This window comes from Periplaneta americana, chromosome 11 (assembly GCF_040183065.1).
Source record: "Periplaneta americana isolate PAMFEO1 chromosome 11, P.americana_PAMFEO1_priV1, whole genome shotgun sequence".
Classification (NCBI taxonomy): domain Eukaryota; kingdom Metazoa; phylum Arthropoda; class Insecta; order Blattodea; family Blattidae; genus Periplaneta; species Periplaneta americana.
This window is the reverse complement of record NC_091127.1, coordinates 14,310,889-14,336,470: the sequence shown is the minus strand read 5'-3', so window position 1 is coordinate 14,336,470 and position 25,582 is coordinate 14,310,889. Positions and strand designations below refer to the sequence as shown.

General features: G+C 36.7%; 1 protein-coding gene across 5 annotated transcripts in view; it reads right to left on the bottom strand.

Moving 5' to 3' along the window:
- The window catches only part of LOC138708827 (echinoderm microtubule-associated protein-like 2), a 227,934-nt gene that overhangs the window by 180,366 nt on the left and 21,986 nt on the right, over window positions 1–25,582 (bottom strand). For all 5 annotated transcript variants that reach the window (XM_069839034.1, XM_069839036.1, XM_069839037.1 and 2 more), the window contains exon 2: window positions 16,016–16,450. In XM_069839034.1, the coding sequence (XP_069695135.1) occupies window positions 16,016–16,097 (82 nt within the window). In that variant the 5' untranslated portion in view covers window positions 16,098–16,450. The remainder of the gene's footprint in view (window positions 1–16,015; window positions 16,451–25,582) is intronic.

The window sequence follows — 25,582 nt, the reverse complement described above, 5'->3', positions numbered from 1 at the left end:
CACAGTGAACTGCCACCATTTTGAATTTTGAAAAAAAATATATATAAATTTTTTTTTACTGTAAAAATATTTTTTTCATATAGCAGAAGGACAGTGTTTTACACATACCAATTTCCATTGCTGTACAAGATACAGTAATGGAGGAAAAAAATGTTGAATAATTCCACAAATTTGACTGCTGTAAGCTGTACCTAACCCCTTAAGGGACATATCTCCCGTCGTGCTTGATCTGTATTATCTTAATCAGTGGCATTGCTTTATGCTGAACTTGCGGTTAGAAAATCCCGTAACTCGTGAATGTCTAATGTTTTCAAAGTCGTCATAAGAATGGAAAACTGGTGAAAGAATCCAATCCATGATGATGATGATGATGATGATGATGATGGTGATGATGATGATGATGATGATGATGATGATGATAACGACGACGATCTCTATGTACATTGGATTACAATAATGGTGGTGGTGATATCACTTCCACTACCATGGAAATTCACACTGTACAGACTACGTTAACAGATACTGTAGTAAAATTTAAAATTTGATTACGAAAAAGAAATATGTAAAATTTAAGAAAACAAAAGAAACTAAAAGTCAATTTTGTCGCTGATGTACGAATATGTACAGATTAAAGAAACGGACAATGAACAGACATGAAATTCCTTAAAAGGCTTCAAAGGATATGCAGTACCTGTAGAGGTCATAAGAAAAACAAATACATTATAATGAAATTATGCCCTCCTTCCTTTTGAATCACATGAACAATGAGCGCAGAACAGACTTCCAAAACAAGTCAACACTAGAGTGGTTCAGTTCCAACGTTGTTACGCCTACGTACACAATCACATTAAATTATTTTGAAATGAAAATTAATGCAATAAATAATACTAAACGAGAAAGCTCATTATGTGACTTTTTTGGCCGATCATGTTTTCTTTCGATTTCACCGATGTTTTTGGTAGGCCTTGTAAATTAAACTTACAGCTCACGTGCGGTAAGTAAAAAAACAAATGAATAACACCTAACAACAAATACGAATAAAAACAAATGAATAACACCTACCGACAAATAATAAACTAAAACGATTAATAATAATTAATACTTTAAAATACGAGAAAATTACATAAATACATCACATGCCTAAGACAATTCATTGCGGTTCCATTAGTCAATGTTGATATTCGCTTTGAAATCATCAGTTTCAAGATTAAAGCGGATGACTATTTCTTTTTGCAATAAATGCGCCTTGCAACAAACAAGAGCATTTGAATATTCGTTCAACTTAATAGTAATATGCGTTACAAGAGCGGTGTGTTGAAGTTTTCATGTTCGAGGAAAAGTTTGAAAAAGCGAAACGTAGTTGAGCTTTTTTTAATTTACGAGAATTGAAAGAAAACATACCGCTCGTGTATCGTACATTATTTTGTGCGAAGATCGTTTATTACATACTTGAAAGAGGAATTTCTAATTAGTTACAATGAAATCTCCATCTTGGTTTCTGTTCAATGAGAAATTTGGCTTTTACTTTTTTTTTTTTTATTGTATATAATCTTTAGTTTTTTATTTAAGTTCAATTTTTGTTTTAAGATTTGTCTAATGAGTTTTACGGCAAATTTGCAAAACAAAAATATCTATCTTCAACATTGTTGCTTTAAAATATTTTCTGTTTATACTATAGCCTACTCCAGCAGGCCGTGATATACGGCTGTCTTCCCCCCCCCCCCAGTCTATGATGAGTCTGGAATCTTGTTGATTTTTTCACGGTTTCCTTAATGTTACTTGCATCACGAATGCAGTAACTTTAGTGGAGTTGTAGAGTTTACTTAATGTTTGCAAATATTTAAAAACAATAATTAACAGTGCAATTTAGGTGAAATTGCAGTGGTAAGTTTCCAAGTTATAATTATTACTATATTGAACGTCTCTAAAAATAATATGTTAAAAGCCTAAAGCAGTAAAATAAATATGTCACTTAAGCGGTAAGAAGAGGGGAAATTGTTACGTGTGTTAGGTTGGGAATATTAATGTGGAATTTTATACTTTCCGCGGATTGGTTTTGTGCGGAAAGCAAGCAAATACGCGCGATCTCGCACAAAACATATTTTATTCCATCTTACTTTCCACTTTATTAAGCCCGTCATCCTCGCGTTTATATTCATAGTAAACAAGAGGGCTAGAATGGTTTACTATAGTGAAAAAGGTCTTTTAAAATATACTGTTTGATGTGTCCAAGCGTTTTTCGAGAAACATTTCCATTTGGCTGTAGAAGAAAATATGCGTGACTTTTGAAACACACTGTATTTACTACAGTTCACAAAACTCGGTTCAGAACTACGATGGAAAATCGCTGTAGACCTATTCAAACAGACGGTATAATGGAAACAAATTTTGTGATTTCAGTGGTGAAGAATAAGTTTCTTTATTTTCACGAAATATTAAAAACGATTATTTTTAAGAATTACACTACTTTCTCTTATACTTGGTATACTGACAGAGAGAAATTAATAGCCATCACAAAATGCTTTAATAGCAAAGCCCCATAATATTACACAGAATAAGATCTCGCAGAGATGGGTGAAATAATTTTCGAGGGCAAAGCTGTAACAGTTTAACTAATTTGTAAGAACCGTACACAAATGAAGTCCATTTGTAATTTATTTCTGGGACAACATTATGTGAAAACATTGCCATATCTGTGATTTTATGATTCGTTCATTCATTTATAGTTTTCTGTCCAAAGGCAGGTCTTTCACTCCAAACCCAGCATTCTTCAATATATCCTATTTTGTGCCTTCCTTTTAGTCTCCGCATATGGTTCTAAGATAATTTTATGTTTCAAAAATATGCATTTTTCAATACAGGCTACTTCTGGTACGAAAGTTGCAATACATCACAGATGTTGCGACAGTTCGCAATATACAGTACAATGTTTCGCAGTGTTTTACACACTTATTTTGAAATAAAAAAAAACAATATAATCCTAGGCCTACTTTGATTTCGCTCTAATTCAGTCTACTTCAAAATATGTTTTAATTACTGTACAACTAGTCTTTTCTGTAATGTTTTGCCTATTGCCATTTTCATGCTCTTTCCTGCTTGCCTTCCCCTCATATTTCGCTGATTACAGGCACTTCTCATATTTCAATATTTATCTGTATACGTAACACAAGTTGTTCCCACTTGAATACAATTCATTACAGCAATATTTCGTCGCAAGAGAAGACGGATTTATTTCGTTCATCTGCACTTACTTACTTACTGGCTTTTAAGGAACCCGGAGGTTCATTGCCGCCCTCACATAAGCCAGCCATTGGTTCCTATCCTGACCAAGATTAATCCAGTCTCTACCATCATATCCCACCTCCCTCAAATCCATTTTAATATTATCTTCTCATCTACGTCTCGGCCTCCCTAAAGGTCTTTTGCCCTCCGGCCTCCCAACTAACACTCTATATGCATTTATGGATTCGCCCATACGTGCTACATGTCCTGCTCATCTCAAACGTCTGGATTTTATGGTCCTAATTATGTCAGGTGAAGTATACAATGCGTGCAGTTCTGTGTTGTGTAATTTTCTCCATTCTCCTGAAACTTCATCCCTCTTAGCTCCAAATATTTTCCTAAGAACCTTATTCTCAAACACCCTTAATCTCTGTTCCTCTCTCAAAGTGAGAGTCCACGTTTCACAACCATACAGAACAACCGGTAATATAACTGTTTCATAAATTCTAACTTTCAGATTTTTTGACAGAAGACTAGATGACAAAAGCTTCTCAACCGAATAATAACACGCATTTCCCATATTTATTCTGCATTTAATTTCCTCCCGAGTGTCATTTATGTTTGTTACTGTTGCTCCAAGATATTTGAAGTTTTCCACCTCTTCGAAGGATAAATCTCCAATTTTTATAGTTCCATTTCGTACAATATTCTGGTCACGAGACATAATCATATACTTAGTCTTTTCGGGATTTACTTCCAACCCAATCGCTTTACTTGCTTCAACTAGAATTTACGCGTTTCCCCTAATCATTTGTGGATTTTCTCCTAACATATTCACGTCATCCGCATAGACAAGAAGCTGATGTAACCCGTTCAATTCCAAACCCTCTGTGTTATCCTGAACTTTCCTAATGGCATATTCTAGAGCGAAGTTAAAAAGTAAAGGTGATAGTGCATCTCCCTGCTTTAGCCCGCAGTGAATTGGAAAAGCATCAGATAGAAACTGGCCTATACGGACTGTGCTGTAAGTTTCACCAAGACACATTTTAATTAATCGAACTAGTTTCTTGGGAATACCAAATTCAATAAGAATATTATATAAAACTTCTCTCTTAACAGAGTCATACGCCTTTTTGAAATCTATGAATAACTGATGTACTGTACCCTTATACCCCATTTTTTCTCCAATATCTGTCGAATACAAAACATCTGATCAATAGTCGATCTATTACGCCTAAAACCACACTGATGAGCCCCAATAATTTCATCTACATATGGAGTTAATCTTCTCAAAAGGATATTGGACAAAATTTTGTACGACGTCAACAAAAGTGATATTCCTCGAAAGTTACTACAGTTAGTTTTGTCCCCCTTCTTAAAAATAGGTACGATTATGGACTCCTTCCATTGTTCTGGTAGGTTCATCTGCACTACCACTTTAAAATAGAAAATATGAGAAGTTTAGTCTGTAATAGGCTACGTATTATATCCAAATCTACACAGATTTGCCAAGATAATGTCATTATAATCCCACTGTTTCTTAGGCAAGCTGCTCTTTGGACAATACAATGACTCAGAATCGGCGAGTGTTGAAAAAATGACACATTTATTGATAAAACATTAATTACAACAAAAATCCATTGTTTTGCATTTATCGCTTAACCGGTTAACAATTCGAATAAATGAGTCACATTCGCGAATATCTACCTAAAAATATCGACGTATACAAATTCATTAATATGAAACATGCATTCTTCATGTCTTATCCATAACTAAGTTTTCGCGTTTATTGGTAATAAAAAAACACTTCTACAAATTGAAAATAAGCCACTCCGTTACTCTCTTTTTTTAAATTACAATGTAGACTCCGTTAATGAAAATAAATTCCAGAGCAGAGATTGATTAAAAGCTGTGGTCGAATAGAAAAGTACCTGCTACCAGCCGATAATTTATTGCTATTAAGACCCCGGAAGTGACGTAATTGGGCGGAGGCTGACGGGATAGGAAGTGCTGCCCAGAGGTGTCCGCGTTCTGGGGTTAGTTTATTCACACGAAGGGAATTAGAAACGTGTCAACTCGGAGATAGAATCAATACATTTTATCGAACTTGTACTATTTTATGTAGAATAGAAAAAAGAGAGGGGGGGGGGACAGATCTATGTTCAATTCCATAATGATATTTATTTCAGCAATCAACAAAGACTGACTTCTCGGCTTAGTACACTGGGATGATGTCTTTATACTGGATACAGAATGGTATTCATTTTCCATTATTTCCATATTTCCATTACCAGTAGCCTATAAGATACCGAGAAATGTGATGCTAAAAACCAGTTTTCCAAAATTAATATATATATATCGTTTTCAACATCAATGACATCGAAAAAGTTCGTTTTCAACATGCCGTTTGTCTGTTCGTTCACGTATAGAGATTTCTTTTGAAATAATGGACGGAAATTTTTTACATTTAATTTAGTCTGTTTATTTCGGAATGATGCACATGGAGGTAACATGTTTAGCAAAATCTTAATGTGTATAGTATATATTTTTATTGGGTTATTTTACGACGCTGTATCAACATCTAGGTTACTTAGCGTCTGAATGAAATGAAGATGAAATGAGTCCGGGGTCCAGCACCGAAAGTTACCCAGCATTTGTTCGTACTGGGTTGAGCGAAAACCCCGGAAAAAACCTCAACCAGGTAACTTGCCCCGACCGGGATTCGAACCCGGGCCACCTGGTTTCGCGGCCAAATGCGCTGACCGTTACTCCACAGGTGTGGACTATACTATATTTGAGATCAACAAAGCTCAATGGCGATAGGCTTTAAATCAAAGAATGTGACTTCAGATTTTCATGATCTTTTTTTTTTTTTTCGTATTACGTAGAATGAACTAAGAAAAATCTAAACGTTGTACCACAGTCTAGAATATTCAGTCACGAAGCTAAATACGTAGGGAATATGCATCCACAGATAATTGCTAACCACTAGGATCGCTACTATCGCCTCATCACAGACAATGCGAAATAGTACCGACACAGAATATTGTTTCTAGTACCCTCGACAACTCCAGCTTCGTGACTGTATATACTAGACTGTGGCTATACCGAAGAAAAAACTATTAATTACTGTTTATAAAATCATTTCTACTTTCGATTGTCATTCTCATCCAAGTTACTGTCATATCCAGTAGAGAAGAAACGTCACAAGAGACGCGAAGAACTACAATAATTTTATTCCAGAGCCCTCCAAGACAACTTGTAATATTGTTTGGAAAATGTCCATAGAAGTAATTATTTCTACAAGTCATTTTATATCTCTTACAGACTCGGAATAAAAAAAAAAACATTTTTTTTGGCTCATATTTCTTCAAAACTGGATCGGAATAACTAAAATATAATTTTCGTTTCCAAATTTGATGTAGCGGTGACTAAAAGTTACCCACTTTCCCTAGAGAAATTTACGTCCAAGTTTCACGGCCATCTCGATTAAAACATCACTCACAATCATGAGATGCTGGGCCCAAGCTCACAACGTATAATTGTAGTGCGAAATTTGAGTTTAACAATACCCATACAAAGTTGAATACAGGGTCTGTAAGGGTTAATTATGGAACTGTGAAAATTTAACGCCATGCAGCCTATTCAACAATGTTATTAAGATCTCTTTTTTTTAGTTGGTTATTTAACGACGTTGTATCAACTACTAGATTATTTAGCGTCGATGAGATTGGTGATAGCGAGACGATATTTGGCGAGATGAGGCCGAGGATTTGCCATAGATTACCTAGCATTCACCTTACGGTTGAGGAAAACCTCGGAAAAAACCCAACCAGGTAATCAGCCCAAGCGGGAATCGAACCCACGCCCGAGCGCAACTTCAGATCGGCAGGCAAGCGCCTTAACCGACTGAGTTATTAAGATCTCTTCCATAAGGGCAAATACTGAATCCCACAAAAATTCCCCAGTTTTCCAAATGTTACAGTTATACAATAAATTACATCCTCAACCGAATGTTGATATTTTCAATATGAATTTCTCTAGATACAGAATTATTTGTTATCATATTTTACAGAATATTGTTGTTAGTTAATTTGATGCTACTTTCACACCTTATTTCAATCTCTTTTTCTATTTTGTTTCAGTTTTTAATAAGTGTATGTTTTCTTTTCCTTGTTTATGTTTTATAAATAGGGATATCTTATGCGAAGTTTTACCGCTAGATGGCAGGAGCGTTCCATGCCGCTCAACATGTTGTAGGGCTATGCTACAGTTGATTACGTTTTCTCGCTTGTTGGTTTTCTGTGCGTGTCAAAATTATATTTACAATTATTTTGTATATCCTAGTATAATTTAATATAATTCAATATTTTCTACCTCATAATTTAATTTAATTTACAATAAATAATAACGTAAACCTGTATAATATTGAGCGATTCCCCGAGATGGGTGGGGAAATCTGCAGTATGCAGAATATAGATTCGAGTAAATTGAATGTTCATGAACCTAAACGAGAACTTTGAGAACGAGGTGCACGAATAAAAAAAATAGGAACTATCGGGATGTCGAAGGTGAATATTGCCCTCTTTAATCATTAGTATTTAAGAACCGTACGCTAAAAACAGGATACGCGTGTTTCTTTTTATAGGGAAGAGACTATCGAGATTGAATTCCTTGTATTTTTTTCTGTAGTTGCAGAATGATCAAATGCAATTTTTAATAGGATGATATAATATGATCGCAGTAGTATCACGATTAGTAGTGCGATTTGTAGGTTAAGGACATGCAGTTTTGAATACTATGTAGGATGAGTTTGAAAATTTGAAGTTAAACCGTGGTTTTAATAATTGGGGTACAGTACATTAAAAACATTATTCACGAAATGGGTTCCACTACGGATCGTCCTGGATGATAAACATCCCAGTTTATCGAGAGTTTACTGCAGGCGTAAACTTCGGAGACTCCTACAACTACTGCATATAATCTAAGCTAACATAGCTCGCTGTCGAGGTTGCATAGGTTTTTATTAATTTTTCTTTTTTCCTCTTCCAAAATGAAACTGTAGTCAACAAATCCTTACTTAAAGTAGTTACTTTTATTTAAGAGCTAGCACTTTCGAGGCACAATTTAATTACTTATATTTTTTAAGATTTAAAGCATATATATTATTTTGATGTACCGAAGTACATATGATATTTCCATGCAGATATTCTGCGTCATCATATGATGAAAGAGTGATGGAACGGAGAAAAATTCTCTCCGGCGCCGGGATTTGAACCCGGGTTTTCAGCTCTACGTGCTGATGCTTTATCCACTAAGCCACGCCGGATACAACCCCGACGCCGGTTAGAATCGTTTCAGATTAAGCTCCATCTCTTGGGTTCCCTCTAGTGGCCGCCCTCTCCACTACGTCATAGATGTCTATGAACGCAGGACCGAAGTCCATACATGTGTTGAGGTGCACTCGAATGAGTGACTGGTTGGCCGGGATCCGACGGTATGGGCGCCGTCTTAAATCACGAGGGAACCCAAGAGATGGAGCTTAATCTGAGACGATTCTAACCGGCGTCGGGGTTGTATCCGGCGTGGCTTAGTGGATAAAGCATCAGCACGTAGAGCTGAAAACCCGGGTTCAAATCCCGGCGCCGGAGAGAATTTTTCTCCGTTCCATCACTCTTTCATCATATGATGACGCAGAATATCTGCATGGAAATATCATATGTACTTCGGTACATCAAAATAATATATATGATATGCGTAATAAATCACTTTGTGATTTAAGACGGCGCCCATACCGTCGGATCCCGGCCAACCAGTCACTCATTCGAGTGCACCTCAACACATGTATGGACTTCGGTCCTGCGTTCATAGACATCTATGACGTAGTGGAGAGGGCGGCCACTAGAGGGAACCCAAGAGATGGAGCTTAATCTGAGACGATTCTAACCGGCGTCGGTGTTGCATCCGGCGTGGCTTAGTGGATAAAGCATCAGCACGTAGAGCTGAAAACCCGGGTTCAAATCCCGGCGCCGGAGAGAATTTTTCTCCGTTCCATCACTCTTTCATCATTTAAAGCATATATTCAGAATATTTCGGGATCTGATTGAAGACAAAAAGCTTTCCCTGGTGTTTACATACAGGAACATAACACAAATTTGCCATTTTTAGATGTTTTAAGAGTATTTAATATACTAATGCACTACGTATATCCTCAATGTTTATATACCTAAAAACAAATGCACACGCAAAGCGCATCCCTCACGTACACGTGCGCTATCTGTTGGTGCTAGTTCAGGATATCCCTATTAGTTTGTCAGTCTTGAACATTGTAATTGGGCTTTGCTTGTTATGTTTAATAACAAGAAAATAAATAAAATAAATAGAATAAATAAATAAATAAAGTAAACAATAACTTAGTTCAGTTAAACTAGCCTATCTTTAAGTTCATATTGATTTTATTTACATAGTAAGTGTAATATATTAATTTATCACGACAAAATAACTTTAAAAGTTACTAATATTAGTTTAATAATGAATTTCACTATAATATAAACAAAAAACGTACACATTTAATTTGTATTTTATAATTACGGTATCCCAGTGGCGTAGCGTCAATGTAAGCTAAAAAGCTTAGCTTCCCCAGTTAATAATAATTTCATAATAAACCTGCAGTTTATGGAGAAAATTATTTATTAATTTTAATAGAATTTATATTTACGCATTAAATATTGTGATGCGGCAGCTCAGGATGATTTGTGATGCAGCAGTAAACAAGAAGCCTGCACACACCAGCTTCCAAGCAGACCGGTTTCTTCTGTGTAATCCACCCCGCAGATTTTCCATCCCTTCCTAAGCTACCCTAGTCGCAAGGCTCGCAAGAAGCTAGCTTTAACATTTAAAATAAGTAGTTTCCGAGTTATCCCTTTTCGTCAGTTGTGTTCAGTTGAAGTGTTAGTGTGCATTGTGGCTGATATAATAAATAATGAGCGAAATATCAGTTCCTGACACTAATTTACTTGAATTTTTTTAGGACAATTGTATTATCAAAACTGACTTACGAACAAAAGTGTGATTTAAAAAACAAATGACCGACTCCCTTGCTGTGAATGAAGGACGCAACCAAAAGACAGACGCATACTTACGTAATGATACCAATATTGTGATTTCTCTAAGTATGACAGGGAGTGAGCTAATGTCATACGTATACGTGTCTATTTGTTAAGAGATATGTGTAAACCGTGAAATCATATTTTATTACGTATCATTTGAGGTCATGCCTTATTGGTGTTACTTACGATGTTCCAACCAATCTTCGACTGCTGACTTGAAATTGACTACTATTTATTTTAAGACTGTATTTTTGTAATACGTTTTCTCATATTGCATGAAAGACAACTTGAGTTAGCTTCCCCTACTCAAAATTTCATGCTACGCCACTGCTGTTTTGTTACAAGTATTTCTTGCTGTAGTCATTAACACTCTGAAATGCGAGAACTGATTGGGAGCCAGTGGGGTTACTAGCACTAGCAAACTGGTTCGCGGTATATCAGGACACAGAATGCGGTACCACGAAGCAATGAGGTCGTGAGTTCCATTCCACTAATGACAGTTTTGGAGTTGTGACAGGAGTGAACGAAAGCGGGTCTCACCCCTCCATCGCGAGGTAACCTAAGAATGGCAGCAACCGCTACCTGGGATACAAGTAATATCACGTACCGTACTACTTAACCTACGTACATTAGGTCAGTAATGAGGATTTAGCCAATGTAAAGATACCCGTCCTTTCGTTCATCTGAAGACGAAGGCAGGTCCAATCTTCGAAACGTTATGTTTAGTGTAACGGTACTGGGTGTTCATGAACAACAACGCAATGTTTTCACTGAAAGTTAAGGGATCTTGGACGGGTAGTTTGAGGAAGGGAATCCATCGTCATTGTCTCGTGTAGGTCTATATTTGTAAAATTATTGCACCTCTCAGTTCCAATTGATCATGAAATAACCGTAACAAATCAGACCTCAGTCCCGTCTATCGGGTGTAACCGAGATCGAAGATTCAATAAATGAACAGGTTATTTTTCTGAGTAATTCCAAATGTATTAAGGTTATAATGTACTGTACCTAAGTATTAAAACGTCTCCCAGGATTCACATCTATAAAACGTAAACGTTATGATTTTTTTTTTTGCATCGCTTTGTTTTTCTGTGTGATTTCCCATGTATTAAAGCGAAATGAAACGAGCGCTGAGATAGTTCCGGTGATTTTGGAAGTGAAAATGGTTGCATTTGCAAGGGATTTTTTTTGTGGCGATGAATTTGATAACGTAAGGATTTTATACGGATATAGAGTATTTGAAGAAAAGGAAATGTAATAAATTGCGTCTGAAATGTGAGATGCGTGGTAATGGAAGTGCGTTGTGATTTCTAGTGAATGAAAGGAACGTTGTGATATAAAACACGATACGATATGATGTGAAGAATGCAAAACTTGTATTAATTCAATAACCACTGAAAAACAGCGAAACATAACAAATAACAATGATGAAATAAACACACAGTTTCCTTAATGTAACTTCCTTAGTACGTCCGCCATTACGTTTACACTGACAGACAAGTACTGACAACATCACTAAACAAAAATTACCAGGCCTTGTCCAGAGCTTGAAAATCCGGCACAGATTCGTACATGCAAGGCATAACAAAAGCCTGTCACAGATTCATATAATATGCAAGACATAGCGTCAGTGCACTCTAGCGTGAAACTTCGGTAATATCGCCAAAGTTATGTTGGTATGACTGAGGAAAAAGCTGCAAGACAGTTGAAGGTGCATAAGTAGAGTACGAGGAAACTAACTCAGCGCTAGTTTAACCTAAAGGGATTTTGTACAGTACCGGTACCTATACAGGGTGTAACTAAAATACATGTCAAAATTTTAAGGGCATATTACTCTCATATAGAGGATGAAAAAATGTTATATGAACATTGCCCCGAAAACGTTTAATTTCCTTGTTACAGCCCTTTTTCTACAACCCTGTTTACATTGTATGAAGCCGCACATTTTTAATTAAAAATAGCGTACCACCTGGAAATCTATCTTACAAGAAGAACTCAAATTGGCCAAGTTACCGCGGATACATACACCAACTTGCCGTCGCATTGAATTCAGGATGCGCTGATGTATTCCTGGACAATGCCGTATTGTTTCGTAGTCTTCCAAAATGTGAGCTCGGAGGACTCTTTTCATCTTGGACCGGGGTTCCATAAACGAGCTCTTTTAGACCCCAAAATAAAAGTCTAGTGGGTTTAGGTCCGGAGAGCGCGGAGGCCAAGGAATTGATCCGCCTCTACGTATCCCATTGTCATGGATCCTTTGAATGATTTATTCAACAATGTGTAAATCCCGGGTTCAGCGCAAAAGTGTTATTACACAATAGCTATGATGCCATACCACACAAAAACAATACTTGGCGCATCAATGTACGCAAAGATAATACATGTATGCGTGCCATTTTGAGAACTTTCTGCAAGACACGTTGTATATGCTATTTTTATTTAATGTACTGCAAAATACAATGTAGGCAGAGTTGTAGAAAAAGGGTTGTAACAAGGAAATACAGAATTTCCGGACCAATGTTCATATAACATTTTTTCAGCCTCGATGTGAGAGAAATATACCGTACTCTTAAAATTTTGACATACCGGTACATTTTAGTTACACACTGTAGCCTATATGTTTAGTCTGCAGTCCGAAGGCTGCGGCTGATCGGAACATGACAACAATGAAGTAGCATTCATGACTTCATGAGGCAACTAAGCCAGAAGATATTGGGAAAGAGTGGCCAGTTCCCCTCCCCCTCCATTGTATACATTGCTGACTAGTAACATAGTCCACCGATCGGACCGATCAGCTGTAGCCTATGCAACAATGTTCTTCCTCTGACACATAGGCTAATTATATATTGTATTGTAAAGTGAGATATATAGACTACTGCTTGATAATAGACGTAGCCTATTCAGGCAGAACATCATGAGAGGTAAAAATCTGTACAGTAGAGTATACGTAGACCTATTAAAATGTCGCCCAGAATTCATACCCGTAATACGTAAACTTGGACTCTCACTTTGAGAGAGGAACATAGGTTAAGGGTGTTTGAGAATAAGGTGCTTAGGAAAATATTTGGGGCTAAGAGGGATGAAGTTACAGGAGAATGGAGAAAGTTACACAACACAGAACTGCACGCATTGTATTCTTCACCTGACATAATTAGGAACATTAAATCCAGACGTTTGAGATGGGCAGGGCATGTAGCACGTATGGGCGAATCCAGAAATGCATATAGAGTGTTAGTTGGGAAGCTGCAGGGAAAAAGACCTTTAGGGAGGCCGAGACGTAGATGGGAAGATAATATTAAAATAGAGTTGAGGAAGGTGGGATATGATGGTAGAGACTGGATTAATCTTGCTCAGGATAGGGACCAATGACGGGCTTATGTGAGGGCGGCAATGAACCTGCGGGTTCCTTAAAAGCCAGTAAGTAAGCAAGTATACGTAAACGTTAGAGGCCTAGTTATAATATAGGTTACTAACAAAGAATATTTGTTTTTTTTTTTTTTTCGCCTCATTTTATTTTTCTGAATGATTTTCCACGTGCGAAATAAGGTGATTTTGTTATGTATTGAAATGTGTCTCAGAATTTAGACCCCCAAAATGTAAGATACCAATATCATTATCATTACTGCTATCCTATTATTATTATTATTATTATTATTATTATTATTATTATTACTACTATCACTATTATTATTATTATTATTACTATTATTATTTCTATTACTATTACTATTATTATTATTATTATTATTATTATTATTATTATTATTATTATTATTATTGGTGTTTATTATTCTTACTGGTATTATCACTTATTTATACATGGTTTTTAAAAAACCCGGAGGTTCATTACCGCCCTCATATAAGCCCGCCATCGATCTCTATCCTTAATAAGATTAATCCAGTCCCTGGCATCATATCCCACCTCCCTCAAATCCATTTTAATATTATCCTCCCATCTACATCTCGGCCTCCCCAAAGGTCTTTTTCCCTCCGGCCTCCCAACTAACACTCTATATGCATTTCTGGATTCGCCCATACGTGCTACATGCTCTGCCCATCTCTAACGTCTGGATTATTATTATAATAGGTATTATATTATATTATTATCATTATTATTTAGTCAACTTTCCGAAGACAGGTTTGAACCTCGTATAAGTACACCAATATGGCATGACTCATGAGGAAACTAAGCCAGGAGATAATAGGGGTAGAGCGATTAGATCGTTATCATGGTGGTCGTGGTAGCGGTAGCTGTGTTTTGTCAATGTAAGGTTATATAGGCCTACCTGGTATATTAATGATTTCATTATTGGTAGGTTTTCTTTTAGTAGGTTATTTTACAACGCTTTATCAACATCTTAGGTTATTTAGCGTCTAATGATATGAAAGTGATAATGCCGGTGAAATGAATCCGGGATCCAGCACCGATAGTTACCCAGCATTTGCTGATACTGGGTTGAGGTAAAACCCCGGAAAAAACTCAACCAGGTAACTTGCTCCGACCGGGAATCGAACCCGGGACACCTGGTTTCGCGGCCAGGTGCGCTAATCGTTACTCCACAGGTGTGGGCTATTGGTATAGTGGTTAGTAACAAAATAAAAGATACCAGTAATGGCAAGCTTTGAACCAAACGGAAATCTTTCGTTACGGTGGATTTGTGCTTGCCTGAATGAAAAAAAGAATAAAGTTGATTAGATCACAGGCGTTATTTCCGTCCTTGCCTTTGGTTTGAAATTAGGGTCAATGTAGAGTATCCACCGCCCACTGAACGAATATTTCACACTTTTATCACTGCCAATGCTGCGCTATAAACCAATTTTCGGCAATCTAATGTAAAAGACTGCCTACAGATATTTGGAAAGTTTCAGAGAAAATATACAAATTCAATCTTCTAACACGATTTCTTTGTTTTTAAATGACACTCGGGAGGAAATTAAACGCAGAATAAATATGGGATATGCGTGTTATTATTCGGTTGAGAAGCTTTTATCATCTAGTCTGCTGTCAAAAAATCTGAAAGTTAGAATTTATAAAACAGTTATATTACCGGTTGTTCTGTATGGTTGTGAAACTTGGACTCTCACTCTGAGAGAGGAACGTAGGTTAAGGGTGTTTGAGAATAAGGTGCTTAGAAAAATATTTGGGGCTAAGCGGTATGAAGTTACAGGAGAATGGAGAAAGTTACACAACGCAGAACTGCACGCATTGTATTTTTCACCTGACATAATTAGGAACATTAAATCCAGGCGTTTGAGATGGGCAGGGCATGTAGCACGTATGGGCGAATCCAGAAATGCATATAGAGTGTTAGTTGGGAGACCGGAGGGAAAAAGATCTTTGGGGAGGCCGAGACGTAGATGGGAGGATAATATTAAAATGGATTTGAGGGAGGTGGGATATGATGATAGAGACTGGATTAATCTTGCACAGGATAGGGACCGATGGCGGGCTTATGTGAGGGCGGCAATGAACCTTCGGGTTCCTTAAAAGCCATTTGTAAGTAAGTAAGTATGAATTAAGTAATTTGCTGGGAGACATCGTTAGATATAGACCACTCTTATACTAAACCTTGAGTAATTTAAGCTTATTAATCAGATATGATTTTACTTACTGTTTTTTTCAGAGATTGTAAAGTTTTCATGCAAACAAACTGGAAGATAAACAATAAAAATTGAGTACTCACCGATTTCTGACGATGAGTTCGGTTGGTTTGGCTTTCCTGTAGCAACGCTTCTATTAGTCCCATGACGACCGTTCAAACGCATTCCACTGGCACCTGGACACTCCTCTACAACACAACTCCATTCAGGTACTTGACCACGTACACACGGAGTAATTGCACACACTCATGGCGTCCTGGTTTGATCCACACGTCACCGCTTTTAATTCAATCCACAACAATCGCGACTACCATTCACCAGCGTTACATACAAAGGCCTCTTCCGACAATAGGATGCTTCAGATAGCGTCAGTAATCTCACTCTGATAAACACTGTTTGTTCAAGATCGGAATCACGTAAGTTCCACAAATACCGCAGTACTATGACTCGAGAAGCTTCTTCATTGGTAAACCTGTGCGAACTTCTTGCTTGCTGCCACCTACCAGCCTTGAAACAACCTGAAACACAAGCAAGCGTTGAGTACGATCATATTCTTTACAAAGAGAAGGTCATTCTGATTGGCTTACACAGAGATGACGTAATACAGGCACTCCCCCACCATCGCACAGGTAACAGCTGGCAGCGGTTTTCGTAACCATCACAGTTATTTAAAATTGTGCGGCAATAATGCACGGGAAAGGCTAGTCTGCAGTTCAAACACTTCAAACATTCGATTGCAGTAATAACGTTGTACACTACACAAAAACATAACATTGTTTCAATATGAAAAAAATTATCCCATTTCGTATCACCACAAGCAATATTCTGTCGTTAAACGATTGATTTTATGTAATTATTATTTTTATTGGGCTAAAAAAATATGTGACTGGTTCTCAGTCAATAAATTCAATTTAAATCCTGTCCAAATTCAACGTCGCAAATTTCTAGCGCAATAATTAATAACAGATCCCTATTAGAAACAACAACCAAATTTCTTGGCTTAAAAATCGATAATGTGTTAATTGGAAAAATCATATTAAAGAAATTACCCCCAAACTAAATTCAGCTTGTTTTGCTATTAGATCTATGCAAAAGATAGGAAATATCAATACCTTAAAAACAATATACTTTGCATACTTCCACTCGGTAATGAGTTTTGGAATAATATTCTGGGGAATTTCCACAGATAGTAACAATATATTTCTATTACAAAAAAGAATAATTAGAATAGTAGTAGGTGCCAAATCTGGGGAATCGTGTAGGGCTATTTTCAAAAAACTACAAATAATGCCCATGGCTTGTCAGTATATCTTTTTACTAATAATCTTCCTCGTATGTAATCGTGAAAACTTTGTAACTAATTCAACAGTTCATAGCATAAATACACGTCAAAAAAATGACTTTCATACTCCATCGGCAAGTCTATCGTGCTATCAAAAAGGAGTGCATTATATGGTAGTAAAAATTTTTAATAGCCTCCCTATCGATATAAAAAATGAAACTCAAAACATAAAATTATTTAGGGCCAAATTAAAGAAGTACTTAATTTCCCACGCCTTCTATTCTGTAGGTGAATTCATGACATTCAATAACACTTCATGAAATTTATACTAAAACGTTGTGTTGTACTAGTAGACTATATTGTAAATCTCGTCTGTATATATTTCATCTAGACTGTGACTATAAATTAAGATTGTATAATAGTATTAAGTTTTTTGACTTGTTCCATATTCTAGCTGTAAACATGTGTGAATACCATGGAATGTTAATAAATGCAATACAATACAATACGATACAACAACCCATCACCGTAAAAAAACAGCTTGTTACGTATCCTTCAAATAAGAGAGGGTTTGGAATTGAACGGGTTACATCAGCTGCTTGTCTATGCGGATGACGTGAATATGTTAGGAGAAAATCCACAAACGATTAGGGAAAACACGGGAATTTTACTGGAAGCAAGTAAAGAGATAGGTTTGGAAGTAAATCCCGAAAAGACAAAGTATATGAGTATGTCTCGTGACCAGAATATTGTAAGAAATGTAAATATAAAAATTGGAAATTTATCTTTTGAAGAGGTGGAGAAGTTCAAATATCTTGAAGCAACAGTAACAAATATAAATGATACTCGGGAGGAAATTAAACACAGAATAAATATAGGAAATTCCTGTTATTATTCGGTTGAGAAACTTTTATCATCTAGTCTGCTGTCAAAAAATCTTTAAGTTAGAATTTATAAAACCGTTATATTACCGGTTGTTCTGTATGGCTATGAAACTTGGACTCTCACTTTGAGAGAGGAAGAGAGATTAAGGGTGTTTGAGAATAATGTTCTTAGGAAAATATTTGGGGCTAAGAGAGATGACTTCACAGGAGAACGGAGAAAGTTACACAACACAGAACTGCACGCATTGTACTCTTCACCTGACATAATTAGGAACATTAACTCCAGAAGTTTGAGATGGGCAGGGCATGTAGCACGTATGGACGAATCCAGAAATGCATATGGAGTGCTAGTTGGGAGACCGGAAGGAAAAATACCTTTGAGGAGGCCGAGACGTAGATGGGAGGATATTTAAATGAATTTGGGGGACGTGGGATATGATGATAGAGACTGGATTGATCTTGCTCAGGATAGGGTCCGATGGCGGGCTTATGTGAGAGCGGCACTGAACCTGCGGGTTCCTTAAAAGCCATTTGTAAGTAAGTTGTAAGTATATAACATGTAATTAATTTTTATTGGGTTATTTCAAGACGCTGTATCAACATCTCAGGTTATTTAGCGTCTGAATGAAATGAAGGTGATAATGCCGGTGAAATGAGTCCGGGGTCCAGCACCGAAAGTTAACCAGCATTTACTAGTATTGGGTTGAGGGAAACACAGGAAAAACCTGAACCAGGTAACTTGCCCCGACTGGGATTCGAACCTGGGCCACCTGGTTTCGCAGTCAGACGCGCTGTTACTCCACAGGCGTGAACTGTAATTAATTAAATATCTTAATTTGGTGTCGATTTACATGAAAAAACTAGGCATATACATAATCACTAGGGTTACGATGATTTTTTTTTTTTACTTGGTCATTTAGCGGCTATGGAATTGATGATAGCGAGATGGTATTATCGCCGCGCTCTCATGGTTAACATGTCGGCATCATACAATAACGTGCGGTGTGCTTTTAAAACATAATTTGGCCGACCGATTGTTGCTCTGTAGGTTTCACTCTAAGCGTCACGTTGTCACGTCTACTTCCTCGACAAGAATAAGCACTAGTTTGTTATATTATTAAATGACTATTATTATTATTATTATTATTATTATTATTATTATTATTATTATTATTATTATTATTATTTCATATACGAGTACGTTGACATTCTTAACTCTTAATAATAATTTTAATCACATACTTACCTTAATGTTCGTCCTCAGCACAAGACATTGCAGCCTCGGTTTTAGTCCACGTGGATTAGACAAGTAGGTGTCATTTAATAATGGAAGCAGCTTATTGGTTGCAATATTGAAATTGAGGAGAATGATTGGAGCGGCGACATAAGAAATTGAAAACAATAATATAATTAAATTTCAAAGACCTGCCGAATGTTAACCATGAGAGCGCGGCGATAATATTTGGCGAGATGAGGTCGAGGATTCACTATAGATTACCTAACAATCACCTTACGCTTGGGGAAAACCCTCTGAAAAAATCCAACCAGGTAATCAGTCTAAACGGGAATCTAACCCACACCCGAGCGCAATTCCGGATCAGCATGCAAACGCGCTACCGCCTGAGTTATGCCGGTGGCTGTTAGAATTCTTAGATGCGTACCTTTTTGTTGTAGGATAAATTAGAACTCTCTGAAATAAACCAGTGTGTAAAATGTTGTGTCCAGATGAGAATGGAAGTAATTTTCCAGTACTTTCTTTTTTTGGGGGGAAGGGGAGACAGTTTTCTCTTTTCACTTCACTCTACTCACAATCCCTTTTCTATCCCTTTTACTGCTACTGTTTAATATTTTTCACAGTACATTTTATCATTTGATTTCTTTTACTTTTGAATTTAATTGCATTACAAATTGTTAATACGTAAACAGTTGAAGATTATTATTTATTACACTCTCTAACCGTTGTTAAGTTGCTTCTACTATCTATCGTGAAGTAAAGATGTGTTTATAACGAACACTGGTTTTTAAATTTCACTGGAATCAATAGTTTCCTGTTACTCAATGTAACTTTGTCGCTTAACGTCCTTGTTTGTTCAGTCAACTGTCCGAACATAAGTTTGAACCTCATAACTAACACCAATAAGGCATCACTTATGAAGGCCACCGGCGTGGCTCAGTCGGTTAAGGGGCCTGCCTGCCGGTCTGAAGTTGCGCTCGAGCGCGGGTTCGATCTCCGCTGGGCTAATTACCTGGTTGAGTTTTTTTACGAAGTTTTCCCAACCAGGTAATCTATGGCGAATCCTCGGCCTCATCTCGTCAAATACCATCTCGCTATCACCAATCTCATCGACGCTAAATAACCTAGTAGTTGATACAGCGTCGTTAAATAACCAACTAAAAAAAATAACTTATGAGGTAACTAGGAGATAATGGATATATTAACGTCCTTAACGAATTTAATATAAGTTTCGTCATGTCAAAGGTTTCCAAATCCTGATTATTCATCCTGGCTCAGAAATTCAAGCACGGCTTAATCAAAACTGATGAAACTGTTATACGACACACTTTTCTCTGGTGAATGATACTTGTATGTTATATACTGAATACTGAATACAGTCCATATAACACGTAGGTTTTCCGAATTAGTTAAGTAAAACTACGCATCTTTTACCCATCTTTATCTTATTTTGCACCCTTTCCCTTCTTTCTTCCTGTGAAAATTGCCCCTGAAAATCCTGACCTTGATAATCACTTTTACTATGAAAATGAGCTACTACATAGTATCATGTAATACAATATCACTTGATGAATTTACTATTACTACACCTGTTAAACCTCCAATAGTAAATAGAAATTGAAATCCTAATGATCATAAACAAGGCACTCTATAAGATAGTTAAGAAATGAAAACAATGTGAACAAAATACTTTCAAAAAATTGTTACATATTAAAACATAATATATAATTTACAAACTACATAAATGATACATCTTAATTATACATTTTAACACTTTTACCACTTAAGATTTTGTTATTTATAGAAATAATTTTTCTACGTTAATGAGAAACTAAGTTGGTAATTTAGTTGACTTGTTCGGCTTGATTACATTTTTAGAACACACACCTTATTTGACACAACACTAAAGATCATAAACACACCCACCACCAATACATACATGAATTAACTATTCGTCATTCTAATAATATAATAATTAATGCACCTTACAGCGAAGTAAACTCATTTCAACAACAAATAGGTAAACTATTGGAATGAATGTCAATCTCTAATGTAAGGTACACGGGTACTGAACACACAAATATAAAGAAATTAAAAAAAAACACTCACTTCGGTTAGGTTGGGTAACATGGCTAGGGGCGGGTCAGGGACGACCCTTTGCACGTCGGCCATACTGAGGCCTATTGTGCACCCCGAATTTATGGGATGAATGAGAATGAGGTGTACTAGACCACCGGCAGCATGTGATCATTTCCGCTCACCCAATGGGGGCCCCGTATCCCCCGCTCTAAGTTCATACCGCCAAGGTGACCAAGCAGCACAGGATCCATTCCAACGGCCCTTCCAAGGTGTCGAAGCGCCCTTGGAAGTGCTCTTAAGGGGACACTCAACTATATTTTGGAACTTTTTCCCTATTTGACCAATATTTTTCAAATTTGGAGAAAAAGTTTAATATACACATGGAAAGTAACATGTAAAATCTCAGCTCATTAGATCCAATACTTTTCAAAATAAAATATATTTCAATTTTTAATCAATCATTATTTGAAATATCACTTTTAATTATCATTTTTTATTTTTTGGCTTTGCGCATTTCACTGTGACTTTTCAATGAATAGGGGAAGAATTCAGCATATTGATTTAGTTCTGTCACGTAAATTAGTATAGAAATTTAATTTTTCATTTCTATGACACTTTTTCTCCGATTTTTAAGTTGAGTGTTCCCTTAAGGAATGAGTCCTGGCAGAAATATTGCGGAAGGCTGGGAACCCAGGAACTGTTGCGGAGAGGACGCCTCTCCCAGTAACCGAAGTCATGCGTCTTGACCTGAATATGTCTATGGAATGCGATGTAGAAGAACTTTTTAGTCATGGATTTTTTAATATAATTTTCGTACAACAGATTCGACAAGTTACTCCAAAAGTAGGCTTAACAATCTAGGGCAGAATTTCTTATTGAGAAACCAACATGTGAAAGGGCTTCTTTCTCGTTTTCTTTCATTATTTTTTTTTGTTACGCCTTTCAATCTTTCCCCCGCTATTCTTTTGTTTGTTTTCCTATTGACTCGGAAAGGTCGTGGTAATACATTCATTCTTTTATGAGTGCCCAATGAAAGGAGGTAAAATAAGAGCGGCGAATCTGTACCATCTCAAATGCCATTTCCTCCTAAATCTATTCATTTGTGAACTATTACTACACACAAGTACAATTCTTCATCTCGTGTTGGGGACTGATCAGTAAATCGACACTACGGGAAATTAAAGATCAAATGAAATCAACATGTCTTTGTTAGATTTGAAATAAAATACGTGTGCCGAAGACAATGATGATAAATAAACCTGAGCTCAGACATTACATCATAACCCGCTCCAACAAAAAAATGAAAAGAAAGAAAACATTCATCTGTTGAAGTATAGATTTTAATAATAGGCTAAGCCTTCACACTTGACATACTACGAGAAAGTCCAAAAAACAAATTATATCCACGATCAGTAGCAATAGTTTTAAAAACAAAAGTTACTTCTCTGTGTCACCAGAGCAACAGCGTGTAACAATGTGCTTCGTTGGCCCTGTTCAGAGACCTGTGAAAGGTTGGTTCAGAAACCTTGATCTGTCTCATATATTGTGGAGGTAAAGGCTCTATGATGTATCTTGTCTCACTGTGAAAAGAGAGAGAAAGGAGAAATGTCTTACTTCGTCTGTGTTGTTATGGGGATGGGGGGAGTGGAGCGATGCCGTCCATCAATCCAGTGGCGGAAGGGACTAGTTGATACATTCTGTAGCGCAAAATAAAATAACAAAATATCTCTCTTCGTACTGTGTAGTTCCGTCACTGAGCTTGTCTTTCAAGAAACTGAGTTCCGGCAGCCTGTACAATAACAAGGTTTTGAAAGGAATCCTGAAAATTTACAACCCTCCTATAATCTCCACCCTCATTTGAAGGGACTTGGTTTTATTGCTACTGAGACAAGATAAACCTTACCAGGTATAATAATATTCAGATAAACCACCAGTGGCGGTTTAAGAAGGTGGGAGCCCACCGCTGTGGAGTAACGGTTAGCACGCCTGACCATGCAATGAGCGGGTCCGGATTCAAATCCTGGTTAGGGCAAATTACTTGGTTGAGGTTTTTTCCAGGGTTTTTCCATAACCCAATAAGAGAAAATGTTGGGTAACATTTGGCGTTGGACTTATTTCGTTGACATCACCTTTATGTCATTTATCCTTTAGTCACATCTGATCTTAACGTGTTCCGGAACCTCTTCTCGGAACAACATCCTGTTACTGTGTATATAAAGGAATGACAGGGAAGGTTGTGTTCCGAAACTTATTTAATTGTAAAAATATCTCCGTTGATTTTGCATGTTTGTACAGGGACATCATTTTATTTTTACTTCAATTTTTATTGTACCTGAGTTTTTGAATGTACTTCACTCCCACCCCTTCTAAGTTCAACCGTCCTCCACACAGATCCAAGACCGCATATACAGTCATAGTAGCCTTACGGTCATAGTAAACAGTACGTTCCAAAAATATGTTCGCGTTTTCCAGTGACGAAAGAGCTTTCAATATTGAATCATTTTCGCACAGGTGCTGTCGTCCATTTGCCTGTGTCGTATCCCGGTTTCCCCCACCAGTTTCATTGGCCAGCTAGTGGCTGGGCTGTCTTAACTCTCTTCTGAAAACATTAATTGCTGTTAGGAATTGGACGGCTACGTAATATCATACAACTGTTTAAAATAACTTAAATAAAAGGGCCTCGTTAAGTAATTAACTGTCACGTAATTACCTCCATTTCTACGACCCTACGACATAACCACTTGGACGGACAGTAGATAGTATGTCTGAGTAATTTTATCTTTTCGGATCGGCCAGAAGTGAAGATTGAATTTACAGTACGTAAGATACTCTTTTATAGAGTAGGTACAGAATTATTTCAACATGAGTTACTAGCACGAAGAACAAAACTGGTAATTGGGATTAGGTACAATAGTCTATAGTGCGATAATATGCACATTAGAACTGAAGCCTGTATCGAAATGAACGGCCACCATTTTAAAAAATGTGTTTAAATATCGATATTATGATTATTTTTCAATTTAACTTCATTCTCTATATTGTACGCTAATGTGCTGTAGACAGTATAATATACACTGCATAATGAATACGTCCGCATGGACAGCTCAGTTCGTGAGTAAAAACACTCATTGTTAATACTGTACTGTATTTTGATGAAACAAAAACCTAATGAAAATTATCAAACTCAAAAGCGCAATATTTCCTAGTTTATGTAAATGGATTAACTACTTTTCTTCTCTCCTATACCTAGTAAAGTGATTTGTTTGTATATTACGCCAGTATCAACGAACTCCAGTCGTGGAAGGGGGTAGCAAACGGCGTTGAGTCAGAGGTATAGGCAAGTTGATATTAAAAATGTTAATAAAAATAAAATTATGTCCCTGTATAATTTAGCTCAAGTTGATGGAACACGAATATAAGACGGAAATTTCAAGTGGGAAAGCATTTCTCTTTCACATCATCGATGCATAGTTATGTTTATGGTAGGCTATGACTCTATTGTGAAGGAATGTAAGCTTCACGTTACCTCGTGAATTCAGGTTATGATTCAGTAGTAAGTCAAGAGTCGCCACGTAAGCTTACAGTATAGAGTTTCATACCACGAAGAAATATTTTCTCGGAGGGCATGCAATAAGATTACAACTAAAAGACAAGAAACCGTGAGAAACAAGAAACATTCTGCTAATTCATCAACTGCGCGATTGGATCCCAAACTATCGATTTGACAACTCAAGTTCATTTTCTACTTATTCTTAAAGTTATCTACTCAAACTGATTAACCCATAGCTTTTTTTTACGGCTCATATTTGGATGTTCACTTGGTAATTCATTTCGTGATCTTGTAATAACATATTGTCAATCGTTTCGTGACGTAAGCATCTCATTACTTTCTTCACCTAATATTAACACCAAAGAGTGCAATCGGGGCATATGGTCCTATCTTAAATAAAAATTCAAATTTCGGAGAAATAAAAAGATATATCTATGTGTATGTGAATTCACAATACATTCATTTCCTCGTTTATTTCATTAACTATGTCAGAATCTTTTAGCGTAATTAGCTCTCTAGTGTGCAAGTTATTACGACATTGTTTCATATTAATTTCATATTAATTTACAACACGAGATTGATAACCAGTCGAGTAGTCTATTGTAATATGAAGTTAAGATA